This window comes from Cnephaeus nilssonii, assembly GCF_951640355.1.
Source record: "Cnephaeus nilssonii genome assembly, chromosome: 7".
NCBI classification, from domain to species: domain Eukaryota; kingdom Metazoa; phylum Chordata; class Mammalia; order Chiroptera; family Vespertilionidae; genus Cnephaeus; species Cnephaeus nilssonii.
Genome location: NC_137078.1, coordinates 86,497,580 through 86,516,874, shown reverse-complemented (window position 1 = coordinate 86,516,874; position 19,295 = coordinate 86,497,580). Strand labels below are relative to the sequence as shown.

The 19,295-nt window shown below is 56.4% G+C and overlaps 1 protein-coding gene across 1 annotated transcript; it reads right to left on the bottom strand.

Annotated features, from left to right (window-relative positions):
* Nucleotides 1-339: 339 nt before the first annotated feature.
* On the bottom strand, nt 340-18,833 carry FGR (FGR proto-oncogene, Src family tyrosine kinase). Its single transcript, XM_079778399.1, is given in 14 exon segments — nt 340-1,051; nt 1,160-1,291; nt 2,244-2,397; nt 2,630-2,706; nt 3,405-3,584; nt 3,666-3,673; nt 3,675-3,819; nt 4,712-4,861; nt 5,119-5,222; nt 8,651-8,749; nt 9,757-9,859; nt 10,314-10,546; nt 11,606-11,668; nt 18,696-18,833. Coding segments are annotated over 12 exon segments (1,581 nt in total). The 5' UTR covers nt 10,534-10,546; nt 11,606-11,668; nt 18,696-18,833; the 3' UTR covers nt 340-842.
* Nucleotides 18,834-19,295: the final 462 nt, after the last annotated feature.

Sequence of the window (19,295 nt, the reverse complement as noted above, 5' to 3'; positions counted from 1 at the left end):
AGTAACGAAGGTGACATTTTGATCTCCAACTGCCTGTCTTCTGTATCCATCTCTCAGCTTGTCCTAAACTCAATGGGGACGAGCATCAGGACTTTTGGGTGTCCTAAATCACCCCTTGGTGTACCCTGTGCTTATCAGCTCTAAGGGTACTCCCTCTTCCCAGCAGCCAAAGCAGCCCCACTCACCTCCCACTGACCATCATCCCTCCCAAAGGAAGGGATCGTCATAGCTCATGGATTCACATTGTCATTTTTCTTATTTACAAAATCAATACACACACACATGACTGGGGGGGGGGCGGGGTAAGCCCTCAGCAATCCTCTCTCTCAATCTGGGCCTTGGACCCCAGTCCTGGACTACAGGGTACATCCAACAGGAAAGGGATCCAGCGAAGTTTTTCCCTCTCTTTGTAGCTTACAGACACAAGAGATTGAATGGAGTTGAATTCTGGAGTCCTGGACCAGGGTGGGATGGCAGGGCAGGAAGGCAGGGATGGGAGGCAAGGGAAAGGATATAGTTTTATAAATAACTAGACAAGGTCTGAGCATTTCTTTTTTTTTTTTTTTTTGGGCGGGGCGAGTAGGGAGACTAGAGGCACATAGGGTCCTAAATTGGAGGGAGAAATAGTGCCTGGGCCACACTGGGTAAGGGATAATCTCTGAGCCTCGATTTGTCTATCTTTAAAATGAGTGGGTTGCCCTCGATGACATCAGAGCAACCTGTTTACTCTGACAGGCTAGGACTCTATAGGGCTCTAAGCCTGGGGGCTTTGGGACCAGAGCCCTGGGGGGTTGAAAAGGGCTGGTGGGCACCCCCAGAGAGGTGGCCGATGCCCAGACCGGCTATGTCTGATCCCCAGGCTGGTACTGGGGTTCTGTGGAGGTGAAATAATCCTCCAGGAAGGACTGCAGGTACTCGAAGGTAGGCCTCTCCTCTGGATCCAGACGCCAGGTCTGCAACATGACCTCGTACAGGGATACTGGGCAGCCTGGGGGGCACGTCATGTGGTAGCCATGCTCCACCTGATCCAACACTTCCCGGTTATTCATGCCTAGAGGATGAGGCTCCATCAGTCAGGGGGCCCAGCCTCTCCCAAAGAAGCAGCAAGGAGGAAATCCTTCCCCATGACCGCTCTCCCACCTCCCCGCCCCCAGCAAACCTGGGTAAGGAACTCGGCCCTTGCTGATGAGTTCGGTGAGTAGGATTCCAAAGGACCACACATCTGATTTGATGGTGAATCTGCCATAAAGGGCCGCCTCTGGGGCTGTCCACTTGATGGGAAACTTGGCCCCTGGAGAGATTGGAGGAGAAGGGGAAGTTAGTGAGGGGGGTCCCTGGGACCAGCCGGATTGAAAGAATGGTGTCTTGCCCTAGCCGGTTTGGCTCAGCAGATAGAGTGTCGGACTGTGGACTGAAGGGTCCAGGGTTTGGTTCTGGTCAAGGGCACATGCCCAGGTTGCGGGCTCGATCCCCAGTGAGGGGCGTGCAGGAGGCAGCTCAGGGTACAAATCGGGACCCCACCCTGAAGAGGACGCCCTTCCATTGCAGGCTGCACTCACATGCACGCTCACTCAGGCAGAGACGATGTAGACATGCCCAGTCACCTCACATGCACAGCTTTGGGAAGACAGGGAACCAGAGGACCAGGAGAAGACCCACGAAGACATGGGGAGAATGTGCAAACCACACAGACAGTGGCCTAAGCCTGGGAATTAATTTTTTTCTCATCAATGTTATAAGAAACGATGTGAACAAATCGACATTATTCGAGGACCTGCAATATAGCCTTTCCTACATGCCAGGTACTGTCTTAAGTGATTTACATGCATTAACTCATTTAAGCCTCACAAAAACCCCTTGAGATACATGCTATTATCCATATTGCACAGATAAGGAAAAGGGGACAGACCACAAAGTTCATAGGTGGTTAGGATTCAAACCCAGGCATTCTGGCTACAGAGCTCATGCTATGATGCTTATTGTCTCTCACTTGAGAATTCTAGCAGTACCTGACACATAGTAGGTACTTGATAAATATTTGTTGACTTACTGTTATCTGAATATTTTCATTTTACAGATGAGAATAATAGCTCACAGAGCTTAGGTGACTCGCCCAAGGTCACATGGCTGATAAGTGGAGGAGCTTGGATTTGAACCCAGGGTTGCCTCTTATACTACATTGCGATGGGAAGGGGAAGGGTCCCTGAGCATGTGAGGCCCTGAGGTGGGATGAGGCAGGGCACCTTGCTGGGGGTTGTACTCATCGTCCTCGATGAGACGGGCCAGCCCAAAGTCAGCGATCTTGCACACCAGCCGCTCCCCCACGAGAATGTTGGCCGCCCTCAGGTCGCGGTGGATGTAGTTCATGCGCTCCATGTAGGCCATGCCCTCCGCTACCTGGGGGCCGAGGTGTGGAGAAATGGGAACACCATGGCTACGTGATGGATCATCAGAAAAACCAACAGTGCCAGGCACTGGCTCAGAGGCAGTTGGCACAGCTGGTGCAGTGGGTGGGGCTGCATGTCCGGGGGAGGCTGTGTTGAAGGGCACAGGGCTTTACGGGCACAAGGATCTGTGGAAGGTTAATAGGAGGCGGCTCTGAGAAATGAAGGCTGCTGTCCCAGTTTACCTGGGCTGCCATGTCCACCAACTGGGGCAGCATCAAATCATGGCCCTCTCGGTCCTTGAGGAACTCCAGCAAGCTACCTGGGGAGAGGAACCCAGAAAATCAGCAGCAAGACCCGACCGCCAGCTCCAGGCCAGCCTTGTCTCCCTGGGCCCACCCGGATCCAGAACCCATCTCCTATCCTACAGCCCCATCCCCTGCTCCCAGCCCACTCCTGTAGACCGGCCCCCATTCAAGATCCCGCCAGGTCCCTCAGCCCTTCACACAGCTCACCCGGATCCCCCTCCACAGACATCTTGACTCTGCCCACATCTCTCTTCTCTTCCTACGTCACCCCTAGACACGCCACACTCAGACTCCGTCCCAGACCCTACCTCCTCACGGTCCCGCCTTCACTTGCCCCAAGCCCACCCACCAGCTGACCACACCTCACGCCAGAGGCCACGCCCCCAGTCCCAGACCCCCCCACCTGGTCTAACCTGGCCCCGCTCCCACTCCCAGACCCCACCTGGTCTAACCTGGCCCCGCCCCCACTCCCAGACCCCACCTGGTCTAACCTGGCCCCGCCCCCACTCCCAGACCCCACCTGGTCTAACCTGGCCCCGCCCCCAGTCCCGGCAGTCACGTGGTCTCACTTCTCAGGGCCTCTGTGGGCTTCTCAGCCGGGTACCTCCTCCCATCACAGATCGCTACCCAAGTTCCCCCCACCGCCCCCCCCCCACTCACCTTAACGTCACCCCAAACCCTGCCCCGGCCCCGGCGCCCGGCCCCTGCTCACCGTGGCACATGAACTCGGTCACGATGTAGATGGGCTCCTCGGACACCACGGCGTACAGCTGCACCAGCTTGTCGTGCCGCAGCAGCTTCATGACCTGCGCCTCCTCCAGGAAGGCCTTCGGGGACATGGTGCCCGGCTTCAGCGTCTTCACCGCCACCTTCGTGCTGCCGTTCCACGTGCCTGCCGGGCGCCCGCGGCTCGTCAGGACGGGCTCCCCGCCGCCCGCCCGCCCGCCCGCGCAGCCCGGCCCGGGCCCCGTACCCAGCCACGTCCCCGAAGCAGCCCGTGCCCAGCCGGCGCTCGAGCGCGATGGAGCTGCGGCTGATCTCCCAGGCGTCCCGGGCCAGGCCCAGCGTCTGCGGCCTCATGGTGGTGCAGGCGGCCGTGAGCAGGTGGCACAGCCCGTCGTTCACCTCTGCGGAGCGGGGTGTCGGAGGTCACAGGGTGTCGGAGGTCACCGGGCTAGAACGGCCCACACTCCTCATCCCACCTCCGTCTCCCGGATCCGTTACAAGGAACCAGGACACAGGTGAGGTCCCAGGCCAGGGCAGGAGGCAGCGGCCCCGGAGCAGGTGAACATGTTGGTGCCCAGACAAGGAGGTGGCATCAAGAGGGTGAGGTGGCCCTGACCGGTGTGGCTCAGTGGATAGAGCATCAGCCTGCGGACTGAAGGGTCCCAGGTTCGATTCCGGTCAAGGGCATGTACCTTGGTTGCGGGCACATCCCCAGTGGGAGGTGTGCAGGAGGCAGCTGATCGGTGTTTCTCTCTCATCGATGTTTCTGACTCTCTATCCCTCTCCCTTCCTCTGTAAAAAATCAATAAAATATATTTTTTAAAACAAGAGGGTGAGGTGGCCCCTGTAAGGACCGGGGACTTCCCATGGCAGGTGGCCTCCAGCTGGGCCCCAAGAAGAAGGTGGGATTCTGACGGGGGGAGATGGAGTGGACGATTCCAAAGGTGTGGACATGGGACCCTCACTCTTCCATGGCCCTCATCCCCTCCCTAATCAACCAAAGCAGAAACCTGGGCATGATGCCACCCTCCCCTTAGCCCTGCAGCCCATCCTCCTAGTCAGTGCTATGCTGCCTCCTACCCGGCTCAGACACCGGGGCACCCCCTTGCTCTGGTATGCGCGGCCTCAGCCTGTTTCCTCTGGAACCCCACAGAGCAGTATGCTGGGTGAGAGCCTAGACTGGGTCCTAGTCCTGGCCTGCCACTCCCGCTTGGAGACCCTCCTCTGGGCCTCGGTCTCAGTGGCGTGGGACAGGGGTCTGCAGCACAGGACAGCCCCAAGGGCCCGCCTCACCCATGTAGTGCTGCACCAGGTCCTGCACCGAGTCAAACTGGGCCCTCGCCGTGATGTAGTAGCCACCAGTGTCCAGCTTTCGGATCTTGTAATGCTTCACGTGATCGCCTCTGGCCTGGTCCCAATCCCGGATGGACAGAGAGTAGGCACCTGTTGGGAAGGATCACCTTCCGTCCTGCCCCAGTCCGGAAGCAGGAAGAGGCCCAAAAGACTGGGGACCCTGGAGTTGGAAGGCCACATCCCTCAAACCCAGTCCCAGTCTTGGCCCTGACCCAAGCCCCACCCCCCACTCCTACCCCCACCCACCCTCCTCCCCACCCCCTTGCTTTTAGCCCCACCAAGGCTCCTAGCCCCACCCTAATGGCTAGGCTGTCCTGGCCCAGGGCCAGCCAGGGCCTAGCCCCCACCTTTGGTTGTCTCACTCTCCCGAATGAGAAAGGCTCCCCGGGGGTTGCCAGCGGAGAGCAGCTGCCTCTCAGAATCCTTCCTTCCCATCTTTCCAAAGTACCACCTGCAGGGAAAGGCCGGCAAGAGTCAGCTACACACCTAGTCCAACCCTCAAGTCAGCCTCCTGGGAAAAGCCACCTCACAAGCCACGCTTCAGTGTCCTCATCCCTGAAAGGGGGCTCATCCACCTGCTTCACAGCCTGGGTATGAGGGTCACAGAGAAGGGGACTTGGAATACTTGGCACACAGTAGGTGCCCACTAACGGCTAGACTTCTCCTCTCCACTCTCTGGGCTTCTCTTGAATTAAAATTGCTAGAACCCCAGTCACCAAGGACCTCCTCAGGGTGCCACCAGTCCATTAGTCCATCTCATTACTGCTCCTCTAGAAGTTCGTTTTACAGATGAGGGACTTGAGGCTGGGAGAGGAGCCGTGACCTCCTGCAAGGCCTGCAATGAGCTGACTGAAATCTCTTGCAGCCCACCCCCGTTCTTTTCACACCACCCCAGGCACTCTCTCAGCTCCCTCTCCCCACACCCACCGGAAATCCCTTTCCTCCTTTGGCTTCCAGAACAACACTCTTTCCTGCTTCTCTTCCCCTCTTTCTGACTGCTCCTGCCTGGTTCGGACTGCTGCTTTTCCTCCACTCTCTTAAATTTGAATATTGTTCTAAGTCTCAACTTCAACGTCAGACCTCGAGCATTGCTGCTCTCTCTTGGATATTCTTCGGGGACTGAATTGTAGCCTCAAACCAACTGTGAAAGTTTACTGGGGAGATGACATGACCACAGGTGCCATAGAAGAATAAGATGTCATTTGATCACAAAATTGGCCCTTGACCATCTTGGGCTCAATTAAAAGGAGCATCGTTTTCAAATCAAGGAAGGTGGCAGTCTCTGTGAACTCTAAAATTGTCATCCACACCCGGGTACTAGGCACATTTTGGGGATCAGGGGAAGGCATTGGCAAATGAAATGTCCAGGAGGGTAGGCAGGAAGGGGAAGGAAGAACTGTTGAAGGACTGTGTAGACAAGACACATTTCCAAATTTTTTTAGAGCCCTACCCCCACCCATGCCCATGACATTAGCTACTTCCTTAATAATTAATGTAATAACAACAGCACTTATTTTGTGTCAGGCTCTGCTTTAATGCATACATGTATTCATTTAATTCTTATAACAAGGTAGTGAAGTACTATTATTAACGCCCATTAGACAGATGTGGAAATAGAGATACCTTGTGGCTAAGCAACTTGACCAAAGCCACAGGCTCTAAAAGCTGTGCTGCGAGAATAGGAACCCGAGCCGTCTGCTCTGGGGCCGGCCCTCTTAACCACCACACTGTTCTTAACAGCGACACTGCACAGTGCCTCTGCCGCCAAGATGTGGACACAAGCATGAACCCACGAACCTCTCATCTTCTGCATCATCACCCCTCCTCTTCTCCAGGCCTCCTGCCACCTTCACAGGTAAAGTCCTCACTCCACTGAGCTCTGGACCCTGTCCACGCCCCTCTGCTCAGAACACCTCTCTCCCACCAACCTCTACATATGCCTACATTTCTTCCTTCCCCAGAGGAAACTGTTCTAAGCCCTCTCTTTGTTGTTATTATTATTATTATTGATCTCAGAAAGGGTGAGAGAGAGAGAGAGAGAGAGTAAGAGAAATGATGAGAGAGATGAGAGAGAATCATCGATGAGCTACCTCCCACATGTCTCCACTGGGGATCGAGCCCACAACCCGGGCACGTGCCCTGACGGGGAATCGAACCATGACCTCCTGGTTCATAGATGGATGCCATGCGGGCCGGGCTAAGCCCTATCTTGCCATCAACATTCTCTTGTACTTCTCACCTTCTCTTCTCTTGAGAAAGCACTTCACACTTGGGGCTCCACTTCCTCACCTCCTACTCCCAGGCTCTGCAGTCTGGCCTCTACCCCACTTCACACAGAGATGTCTCACAAAGGTCAGCCCCATTGCCAAATCCAGCGGAAGCCTCTGGTACTCATTTCTCTTGTTTCCTGAAACCTCTCCCCCACGCTCTTGGCTGCTCTGACAGGGCCTGGCCTGGTTTTCCAGCGGCTCCTTCCGCTTCAAGGGCAGCTTTCTTCGAAGTTGGGTCCTAGGGCCAATCTCTCTCCCATGCCTCCCTCTTCCTTCAGCTTTAACTATCATCTGCACTCTGAGGAGTCCCAAATTTCCACCCCAGCCCCAGGTGTGCCAGAGGCAAGAGCCACAGCAAACAAACGAAGAGCCTAGTGCCAATTAGAAGATGCCCCTTGCTCTGGGCCAGTTTGGGGCTTGGCTTGCCATGGGCTGGACACTTCTCATGCAAAGTACAACCGAATCCACTAGCTGGGGGTCTCCTCCAGCTGGGTGTTCCCAGCCATGAAACTTAACCCAACAAGTCCACCCTAGAAACCGACCCGCTCCTACGTTCCCACTTCAGCAAATGGCACACCATCACCCACCCAATTTCTCAAGAAGACCGGGCCACCCTTGACTCCTCCCACTCTCCATGTCCCAGTGGCAAATCCGTCACCAAGTCCTGCTGACTCTCACTCTGCAGTCTCTCTAATCTGTCCTTTTCATATGAGCGTGTAGATTGTTTTTAAGTATGAGCCTCAGTTTCCTCACCTGTGAAATGGGGATAATAGTAATATCAATAGTGTGAGAAGTAATCAAGGTAGGTACCTATAGTAGTATCTCAAGTATATAAAGGTATTCTGTGAATAATTCCCTGCCTCCTTCATAGAATTCATTCTAAGTAATACGTCCTTACATTTGTTTAGCAGTTTGCAAAGTTTTAAAGCCCAGGCACTGTTCTTATCACTGAGAGCCAATATGTATAATGCTCAGCAAACGCAGCCAGACGATCTGGGTTCCAACACCAGCTCCACCTACGTACTAGCTATGTGAACTTGGGCAGGATATTTTGTTGTTGTTGTTGTTAATCCTCACCCGAGGATGTTTTTCCATTGATTTTTAGGGAGAGTGGGAGAGAGAGGGAAAGACAGAGAGAAATATCCATGTGAGAGAAACACATCGATTGGTTACCTCCTGCACGTGCCCTGACCAGGGCCTCGGCCAGGGAGGAGCCTACAACCGAGGTACGTGCCCTTGACCGGAATCGAACCCGGGACCCTTTGGTCCGCAGGCCAACGCTCTTTCCACTGAGCCAAACAGGCTAGGGCTTGGGCAGGATATTTAACTTCTCTGTGCCTTAGTTTCCTCGTTTGTAAAACAGAATAATATTAATTCCTAACTCGATTAATACACAGAAAGCACTTTGAATAGTGCCCAGAACATAGTACATGCTACATAAGTATCATCTATTATTATCATAATTATTATCTTCTTTTAGTCTCACAATGACCTTACAGAATTATAGATAAGGAGATAGTGTGTAGCTGTGGCTTGCCCAAGAGATGACCTAGAGTTTGACCTCCAGAATACTGTTCATAGGGCTGGTCTCCTCTCACCCCCTACTCACTCTTCAGCCTGGATGGAGTCCACAGGGGCCACATAGTTGCTGGGGATGTAGCCAGTTTGTCCAGAGCTGAGGGACCGAGCCTCCCACCAGTCACCTTCACTGCAGGCACAGAACAGGGGGTGTCAGCAGCAACCTGGGACCAGGCAGGGCCACACAAAGGCTCAGGTGGAGACTGAACCTGCCAACCCCTGACCTTGGACTCCCCCCACCCCAGGGCTATTGGCTGCTCTGACCCCAGCCACGGCAGCTGTCCCAGGAGACTGTTCCCTGCAGGGGGAATGTGTTTGGGAACATCTGGGCCTTCTGACTCTCTCCTCTGGCTCCAGTGCTGGGCTGGGGTTTGGGTAGGCAATGGGACAGCTAACTAGGTCACTTCCCCACTGAACCCCACCCCCAGTGGCCACATCTTTCCTTCTGGATAAAATCCAGACTCCTCAACATGGCGTTTGAAGCCCTGCAGATATGCTCCCACTCACCCCTCCAGCCCCTGCTCTCTCTCTTCAGCACCTCATACTTTATGATCCACCTAGACCAGTGGTCGGCAAACTCATTAGTCAACAGAGCCAAATATCAGCAGTACAACGACTGAAATTTGAGAGCCAAATTTTTTAAACGTAAACTTCTTCTAACGCCACTTCTTCAAAATAGACTCGCCCAGGCCGTGGTATTTTGTGGAAGAGCCACACTCAAGGGGCCCAAGAGCCGCATGTGGCTCGCGAGCTGCAGTTTGCCGACCACAGACCTAGACCAAACCACTTGGTAGTTTCCAGAAGTCATCATTTATTCTCATTCTCTCTCTTTCTTCTTCTTTTCTCACCTCTCCCTTCAAGGTCTATTCATTTCTCTAGTCTCAGCTTAGAAATCACCTCCTCCAGGAGGCCTGCCCTGACCACCAGCACCCTGGAGACCATGTTTGGTATTCTTTCTGTGCCCATAGTTCCTCATGGTCCCCTCGCATAGTAGCAATCACCCAGGGTTGTTATTGCCATGCATCTGTGTCTCCAACTAGGCTGGAGATTTCTGAGGATAGGAACCAGGTAGAATCCCTCTGTGGGTCCTGCTCCCAACCCAGGCCGTGCCCTGCGCTGAGCGGCCTGGTCACTTACGTGTTGTTCAGGATGTGGAACTTCTCGCCCTTGGTGAAGGTGAGGTCATCTTCTGTCCGGGCCTCATAGTCATACAGAGCAATGAACAGGGTCACCCCAGGCCCTGTAGAGTCAGGGCTACTCAGTAGGGTAGGGCACAGGATGGGGGGCACCAAGGGGCTGCATCCTTAGAGTCCTGATCCCCAGTCAGGCCTGCTTCCCAAAGGCCTCTGGAGCCCCATGGATGTCCAATTCAGGCTTCACGCCTTGGATTCAGGACACACACCTTCAAGCCCATCCCTCCCAACCTGGGAAGTCGCCAGATCACCAATTCCTCCCCCTCCCCACCAAGAAGACTTCCCTTTTGCAGGGTGGTGAGGGTCCCTCTCTCAGACTGGGGCAGAGCTGTGTTTCCCCCTCAGACGGGGGTCCCTGAGGGCAGAGCTTTACGTATGTCCTCAGCGTGCACGCCGAAAGCAGGGCTGTTTCCCGTGCCATGCTGGAGGCTCCCAAGGACAAGTCCACACCTTCCCTTCTCCAGGGTCTAGGCCGTGCCTGCCTCCAGCTACTGAACTCACCTGTGATGGCCCTGATGGTGCTCCCTTCAAGGAAGGCGGGGCTGGTGGGCTGAGGGGAGAAGTTGTTGTAGTTGGGAATATGGGCCAAGGAAGACATAGGCCGGGCCTGAGTAGGGTCAGGGCCATAGCGGTCCGAAGCCCCGTAGCTCCTGAAGTCCCCTTCCAGGCCAACATCCTCCTTGGGCCCTGGCTCCACCTTCTTGCAAAACACACAGCCCATTCCAGGTGCCCTGCTAAAAAATGGGGGCATGCCTTACTCAGGGGCCCCTGCCAGAGAGGCCCCCGAAGCACATATGCATGCATGCCTGTGCTCACGTACACACACATACATGCACATGTGCATGCATGCATGTGCGCACCTGCACACACACATACACACCACCAGGTCCAGCTGCCTAGCCGATGACTCTGTCACAAGCATGCAGCTTTCCCTCTCAGGTCTGGAGCAGGGGCTCCCCCCTCGTGAGGGATGAAGGTGGGCGGGGCTACCACTGGATCTAACTACCAGCTGCCTTAGTGTGTTTGCAGAGAGAATGTGTATTCTCAGTGGGGCTGCTTTTCTGCTTCCAAATGTTGCTGTGCTTATTTATATATTTTTGCCTCCTATTGCTTCAGCGTTTTGTATTTCCGTGACTCCTTCAGAGCACGGTGTGTGTCTTTTGTGTCTCTAAGTATTTGTGAGTTTGTTTGTAGGTTTGCATCTATGTGTGTACACAGCCTTTTGTGAATGTCTGTGGATGTAAGTGCATGTACCGATCTGTGTATGTATGGCTGTGTGTGCTCATGTCTTGTGAGTGTGTACATATGCACGCGTTTCTTGTGGAGTGTGTGCCTGTGTGTGTGTGTTCCTGTGCATGCAGGTCTGTGGGAGTAGGTGCCTCTGTGTCATTACCATGTGCACAGTCCTGTGTGGGAGTATATGTGCCTGTCTGTGTGTGCGGCTCTGTGGAAGTATGTGTGAATGTCTGTGCATGTCTGTGTGTCTCTGTGTATGTGCATGTTATGCTTGTGAGTGAGTGTGTGAGGGCTGTGTGCCTGCACCTGGAGATTCCCTGCAGAGGGGATCAAGGCCATTTCCTGTCTCAGGTCCAGCCTCTGGCTTCTCAAGCTGCCTCATTCTGGCTCCCCCATCTGTTACCTAGCAACAGGGCCCTTGTAGGAGGAGGGGTCTGTGAGGAGTTGTGGGGCCCAGGAAGGCCAACCTGCCCGAGTTCCCAGCCCTCAAAGCGGATGAGTCTTGGGGGAAGGTTCCTGAGTATGGGGAGCCATCAGTCCCCTCCCTCCTCACTCACCCCTCAGGCCCCTACTCCTCGGTCAGTGGGGCTGCAGCATGGTCCTTGGGAGGGGCCAGAGACCTGAGGGGAGACAGAAGGACATGGAAGATGAAGGTTCTGCCAATGTTCCTGCAAGCCAGCTGCTAGCTCCTGCCACTTCAGGAAGCCAGAAGGCCTGGGCTCTGCCCCCGCATGACCTCTGCCTTCATTTTCCTTCCCACTGGCCCTGGCGCTCTTACACATTCACCCTCACACAGGACACACCACCCACACTGACTCTCACACTCATATCCACCTGATGCACCAACATACCACCTCATACAGTAACACACACACACACACACACACACACACACACACACCAGCAACACTCACACACAAACACTCAGAGCATGCACTTGCAACACACCAACTCAAGCTAACTCTTACACAAGCCCAAACTCTGATGCAAAGTAGCGTGCGCGCGCGCGCGCGCGCGCACACACACACACACACACACACAGAAGCTGCCTCTCACGTAAACAGACTCAGATACTTGGACACTCATGTTTTAGTGTTAGATCCATTTCTCTAATTGGATTTCTATCAAGTCAGCTCAGCTCATTCTCTGGCTGCCAGTCACTGCCTCCTAACAACCGTCTCCTTCCTTCGGAAGCTGCCTCTGCTCACGGCCTGGGCGGGTAAACCCCGCAGCCCACGGCTACAGGCCACAAATGGTGGCAGAGCAAAGGTGGACACCTACCTCCAGAGCCAGCTCCCCCCCCCCCCCCGCCATCAAGGAAATACCGCGTCAGAAGCCAGGGCCACCAGGATCCCTCGGGGAGCCCACCAATGTGCCTAGCCTTTCCTGGTAACTGTGTCCCCTGAGCAACAGGCTAGCAGGTCATTGAGCAAGGGCTCCCCACACCCTACCAGAAACTTGGCCATTGCACCACTCAGAGAGGAACTGCTGGGGAGAGCACTCAGTTTCCTAAGATGTGAGAGGAATGGAGAGTTGCAGGGTGGGGCCAACAGTGAACACTGATTTCCCCAGAGGGGCCCGAGGGCCCCTGCTTGGCTTTTCTTAACCCCCAAATCCAGTTCCCCTTATGGGTCCTGCCCCTCCTACCAAGCAACACTCACCTCTTCCAGGAAGCCTTCCTGGATCCACCAGGTCCAGCTGCCCAGCCAATGACTCTGTCACATCAGTGCCCTGGTCCCCACCCTAGTCCTACCACCCCTCTCACCCTTCACTGAAACCGTTCTCCTGTGGAAGGGGAGTGGGGGGGGCTGACACCCACGTGGTGAACTGTGAGGCAGGCTGTGGTGAGAAACCTAAAATAGCCCCTGTTCACCAAGCCATTGCAGAGGTCTTCACCCCAGGACCCTTCCCCTGGGGCAAAACCACAGTGTCTGAAAGGCTCCAGGATGGTGCAGGGCTGGATAGGGCCAGGGAGAGAATGGAGCTGGGAATGGCATCCAGGGATTTCAGGCGCCGAGGGGACAGATGGGGGTAAGATGAAAACAAGGGTTACAGGATGAGATGGAGGTCTTCTCACCGGAAGACACATGTTATCTCAGCACACAGGGCCGATGCCCAGAGTCACACACCTCTCCTGACACATTTTCAGACACACACACATTACCTCAGCTACACACGGCACCTCATGCAGAGACTCAGCTCCTCTGTACAGATTCACACACACACTCACGGACACACACATCTGCAAGGATACCCACACCCCCATATACACATACCTCCAGTCCTCACCCATCTACACCTACACACACACACACACACACACACACACACACACACACAGCCTCTCCACAAGAATTGCATGTATAGAATTTATAGCACTATGTGCCAGCCACTGCATTAAACCGTTTACATATATTGCCTCATTTTATTCTTTCAACAACCTCTTGAGGTAAGTATTATTATTGATAAGGCAACTGAGGCACAGAGGTTTAGAAACTTGCCCAGGGTCACACAGTTGATTTATCCTGGCATTTGGCTCCAGAATCAGAGCCACTTTTCCCTACTGCCTGGCCACAGACCTGGAAAATTACAGCCATTCCTACAAGCATACACAGCTGCCTGGGGCCCCCACAGGGACACACAGCCCTTCCACATGTCAGACCCACACAGAACTCCCTTGTGTAAAAGAGACAAACATAGCCCTGGCCAGCGGGACTCAGTGGTTAGAGCATCGGCCCACACACCAATGGGTCATGGGTTCGATTCCCCGTCAAGGGCATGTACCTGGGTTGCAGGTTCTCCACCCCAACCATGTGGGAGGCAACCAATTGATGTGGCTCTCTCACATTGATGTTCCTCTCCCCCTCTCTCTCCCCCCTCCCCCCTCCTTTCTCTTTCTACCTTTCCCCCTTCCATCCAAAAATATATCAAAGACACAAACTTATACAACCACTTGGGTCCCCACATAGTTACTATGTTGCCACATAGTTACCACCATGATTTTAAACCAGCCTAAGGGGAGCCCACATTCTGCATGTCTGGAATGGGGTAGGGATCAGGAACTGTCAGCCATGGAGAAGGAGGCAGAGGGCTCTGTGGGCTGAGGAAGAGCCGTGGCAGATCCGACACCATGGGCAACAGGCAGCAGGGTCAGCTCTCCGGGCTTGGCACTCTGGACCCGAAGGGGACCAGGGCCCGGGGCTAAGCCTGACCCTCTGAGCACCAGTATGCTGAGGGGGTTGGAGGAAGTGGGGTGAGGGTGTGGGGCACAGGGTGTGGCATCTGCATGCCCCAAGGCAGTGAGAGGGCCACGATGGATGTGACCACACTCATATGGCCGTCTCAGAAGAAAGAGATGGGGAGAAAGAAAAAAAGAAAAGGTAGAGACAGAGATTGAGAGACACAGAAAGACATAAATGCAGACAGAGACAACGAGAAGCCCAGGGTGAGGTGCTGGTATGCTGACCCTTAAAGGGAGAGGGGGAAAAAAAGGCCCTGATTTGTAGCATTTGCTGATTTCCATGGTGTAAATATTCCCACCATGGCTGATTGCAGGTTACTGAAGTGACTTCCTGAACGCTGGGCTGGAAAGAGATTCGCAGAATCAGCTCCCCAGGGCCAGCACTAGCTGGCTCCAGCACTTCACGGCCAGGAGAAACAAAGAAACAGAGACAGAAGTGAAAAGCAGCGAGACAGAGACAGAAGAGAGAAAGGGACCTTTGGAGAGCAACCTGACTCCCTAGAAGTCTGGGAGGCAATGCCTATCCGTTTAAAAATGCGACTTTACTGAACACCTATTCAGCGCCTGGTGTTGATCCAAGCAATTCCCATGCATGACCTCACTCAGTGACCCTAGGAAGTGGGTTTTATTAGCCCCCCCGTTTCGCAGCTAGGGACTTGATTCTGTTCGTAAATATGCCTCTTGAACATCTGCTTGACAGGAGTCAGTTACCAGAGGCCCACCTGGGTCAAAATCAGGTTGTGGGTGTCAGAGCTGAGGTCTGACCTTCAACATTTCCTCTGTGTGGCCCGACCCAACCCCGGAACCTTGAATGAATGCCATAAGCCCCCCGAACCTCAGTCTTTGCACCTGTACCTTCTGCGCAGCTGTTGGGAAGGCTTGAAGAAACGTGCCTCTGGCCCAGGGTGCAGTGGCTCAGTGAGGCTGAGCGCCACAAGCTTCCAAGCTAGAGTGCTCCCAGGGACCATTAATCAGGCCACCCCCGCCCACCCCATCTTGTGTGTAGGGGGGAAGTGGCTTGCTCGAGGTCAAACAGCCAGACAGGGGATTCAAAGCCAGGGCTATAAATTCAGGTCCAGAGTTCTGTTCCTGGAACCGTGGCTGTGTTCTCCAAAGACTGAGCAGGAGAACGTCATAATTCCATCCCAGCCCCTGGCCAACTGAACATCCCACCCCCTGCCATATCATGTGGCAGCTGGCCACCCAGCCCGGAGCCTGCCTCCCCCCCCCCCCCCTACTCCTGGACATAGGAGCCGAGGCCTACACAGTCTTTCTTGAGGGCCACGCTTCCCAAAGCCATGTTAGGGCTTTGATATAGAGCCAGGATGTCCTGTCCACCCCCCCCCCCACCCGCCCCAACCCAGCCCCTGCCAAGTGTCTGTAGGATCTGGAGACAAGTTTAGGGGCAAATTCTACCCGGCATGACAACTAGCTTGAGACATTGGGCAAGTCAGTTCACCTTCCTGAGCTGCAGTTTCTTTGCCTAGAAAATAGGAATGGAAATCGCTACCTCCGGAGGTTGTTTCTGAATATCAAGTGAGGTCCAGCCCCTGAAAGCACCTCCAAGGCTGAGGGAGGAGGAGCAGCAGGGCTGAGGAGAAAGGGAGGTTCCCAGGGGGAGCGGGGGGGGGGGGGGGGGGGGGGGAGGGGGAGGGGGGACTGAGCTGGCACAGCTGCCTGGGAGATTTCACCAAAAGGGAACTGGGCCTTTGGGCAGCAGCCGGAAACCACCATCCTGCAAGAGTTCCGGCTTCTCCTCAGGGCTCCGGGCTCTGGGCTCTCAGCCCCACGGCACCCCATTCGTCTCGTCACCTAGACCCGGCCCCCCTGACTTGCATCCCTCACTGATACCCTCCACCCCTCCTGCTCCAGTGCCCTTCCTGAGCCCTGATCTCCTTCACTGAGGCCTTCACCTCTCCCTGAACCTCCAACCATCTCACACCAGCTTTTTTTGAGGCCTTGACCATTCTCCACCCATGAACAGCCAGGGGCGTGGAAGACATACCGCAATCTGAAGCTGCTACCCTGGTGTGGGGAGGACAGTGGGGGAAGGATGGGGCAGGCGAGGGGGAGGGGAACCTATCTTTGCTACCCTGGCTTTACCCTCCATATGGTCCTGAGGTGTCAGCTGAATTTTTTCCACTTCTTGTGGGTGAAAGTGGTTTTTCATCTGTTGCTGAAAACACACCCATCAGCCTCTAAAGCGGCGGTCTTTAGGGACCCCAGATTCTTGGGTGGCTGGGAGGAAGCTGAAGGAATGAGTCTACATTCCACAGTGTGGCCAGACAGGAAGCCCCCTCTCCAGCCAGCTGGAAAGGCCCTGGTTCTGGAGCCCCCCTACCCAGCCCCTCAAGGTCTGGCCACTTCCTTTTCCACATCAGCCCCAGGTGGCTGCAGAGAACACCCGAATACCCACACATATGCTTACATGCTGATGCTCATTCACTCAAAGCCCAAACCCTAAACACACACACACACACACACACACACACACACACACACACACGCCCACCCTCACGCCCCCCCGGGGATCGGGAGCCAGCCGTGAAGCCTGAGCCTTCTTCCCCTCTCCCCCCCCCCCCCGCCCCCGCACACATTCCAGAGGGGCAAGTTGGTTCACCTTCCCGAGCTGCAGTTTCTTTGCCTAGAAAATAGGGATAGACATCGGGATTCGGGAGGGATGAGGGGGGAACTCCGACCTCAGCTCTGGCTACTTCCTTCACCACATCAGGGACAAGACTCCCTGGACTCGGTCCCTCATGCCGGCCCTGTCAGTCACTGACGCCCACACCGCCGTCCTCTGCCTGTGAGGTGGGAACAGAGCCTGGCTCTCCCAGCACAGCCACAGAGGGACCATGGGAGTTGGGGACAGACCCCAAACGTTCACTCATTGGTTAGGTGTCAACTACGTGCTGGTCCCTGGAGGCCCTGCCAGGCTTTCGGGTGCCCCTGATGCTTTTGAGAAGGTGAAGGGGAGGCTGCCCAGCTCAGTGACCAATAACTCTTAACCTCTCCGGGACACTTAGCAAAAGCTGCGCTCTGCACCCGATGCTCCTGACCGGGGATGGGAGGGAGGTGGGGGCTGGTGCGGGCAGAGGTGATTTCCCCCATAATTCAAATGAGGAAAATGAGGCCCAGAGAAGCCGCCTAACCAGCGTAAAGTCACACAGCAATCACCCCGGGATCCCGGGATCCCTGAACACTGATCACCATCATCTCACTCCTCCGTCCCGCTGCCCTCCCGGGTCCTCCCGGGACTGCGGACCCAAAACAGGGGCAAAGCCCCGGTTGTTGTGGCTCAGTTGGTTGGAACTCCTCCCGAGTATCAAAAGGTGGCGGGTTCGATTCCGGTCAGGGCACAGACCAGGTTGCGGTTTCAATCCCCCGGGCGGGTACCAGAGACAACCGATAGATATTTCTCTCTCTCTCTCTCTCTCTCTCTCTCACACCCCCTACCCTCCTCTGTCTCCCTCTCCTTTTTCTCTCTTTCAAATCAGTGAAAGAAAAAAAAAAAAAAATGGAGCGAAGCGGGGAGCAGAGCGGGCTGCGAGGGCCCCGCGCTGCAGCAGCCAGGCGCGGGCCGAGCGTCTCCACCCTCTCGTTGCCATGGAGACAGCCCCTCCCTGCGATCGCGGTCAAAGGCAGGATTTCCGTCGGGGCGGCCAGCAATTCCCGGATCCCGAGAAGAACGCGGACCGAGCCCGCCGCTGCGGCAGGGGCAGGGCAGGGAGGGGGCGCCCCGAGAGGCCCACCCCTGCCGAGGGCGGGGACTTCCCCAGGAAGCGGGGCCCACGCCTCCAGGCCGTGCAGGAGTCCCCGACATCCCGACACCCGCCCACCGTGGGGGGCGGAGGGTCCCCGGCTCGGTCCCGACCGCCTCCGCGCCCCTCCGGCCACGGGCTTCGCCCCGACTTCTGCCCAGGCCGGCCAGGGGGACCTACCGCACCTCCGGGGGCCCCCCACGTTCTGCATCCTCCGGAGAAGGCTGTCCCGATGAGCCTCCCGCCGGCTCCTCCTCCTGGTGCCCCCGGACCCCCACCCGGTCCCTCACTCAGGCCCCGGGCTTCTCCCCAGACTCTCACGGTCAGGGTCCCCTCGGTTCCCCCCAGCCCCGGTCGGAGGCCGCCGGTCCCTCTCCGCCGTTCATCGTCTTCCAAATTCCATCAGCCTCACCCCGCAGGTTCCTTCCGTTCTCCCACCAGACCTGTGGGGACCTGCTTCCCCGATTCCCGCAGCCCCGCCCCACCTGTTATCAGTCTGACTCTCAGTCCTCCTCCTTAGGTCCTTTTCGGGGGGCGGCCCCCTGGCCCTCAGTTCCCTCCGCTGCCCCCTCCCCCCTCCGGGGCCACCCGAGGGCGGGGGCGGGCCCCGCGCAGCCCCTGCAGCCCCACCTGACGACCGCCTACCTGGTCCCGGCGGAGGCCCTTCCGACGGGCCCCGGGGCGAGTCCGTGGGGCGCCCGGCAGCGGCGAGTGTCTGAGTGGGTGGGGGACGGCGGAGGTGCCGGGGCTCTGGCCGCCGCCCCGCGGGGCAGAGGAGGAAGCCGTCGCGGACTTCTCTTATTGCAGCCGCAGCGGCGGGACGGCGGCGGCGGCGGGGAGAGCTCGCAGTCCCGCCCCAGCACCGAGCCGGCTGCCCGCGGCGGGGAGGGGCCCGCAAATCCCAGGCCCGCCCGCCCCCACTGCCCGCCTCCCCTGGCGACCGAGGGTCGGCCCGGCCCCGTCCCCGCACCCCAGCTCCTCTCCGCAGACCCCAACGTCCAGCACAGCCTTCCCACGGCTCCCTGCAGAGGGGCGGGTCCCTCCCTCCAGAGGCACCTGCTCTTTTAGAATCGCTGCCTTTGAGGTTAAGAGGGGCTTTCCTGTCCCTGACCCCCCCCCCCACCCCTCCCCCTGCCAATACCTTTTGCAGCCGGGAGAACTGAGGACCGGACGGGACAGGCCTTACCCAAATTCTCACGCCAGGTGACCTCTGGCTACGGTCACCAGCCTTGCCCACCTCCTTCC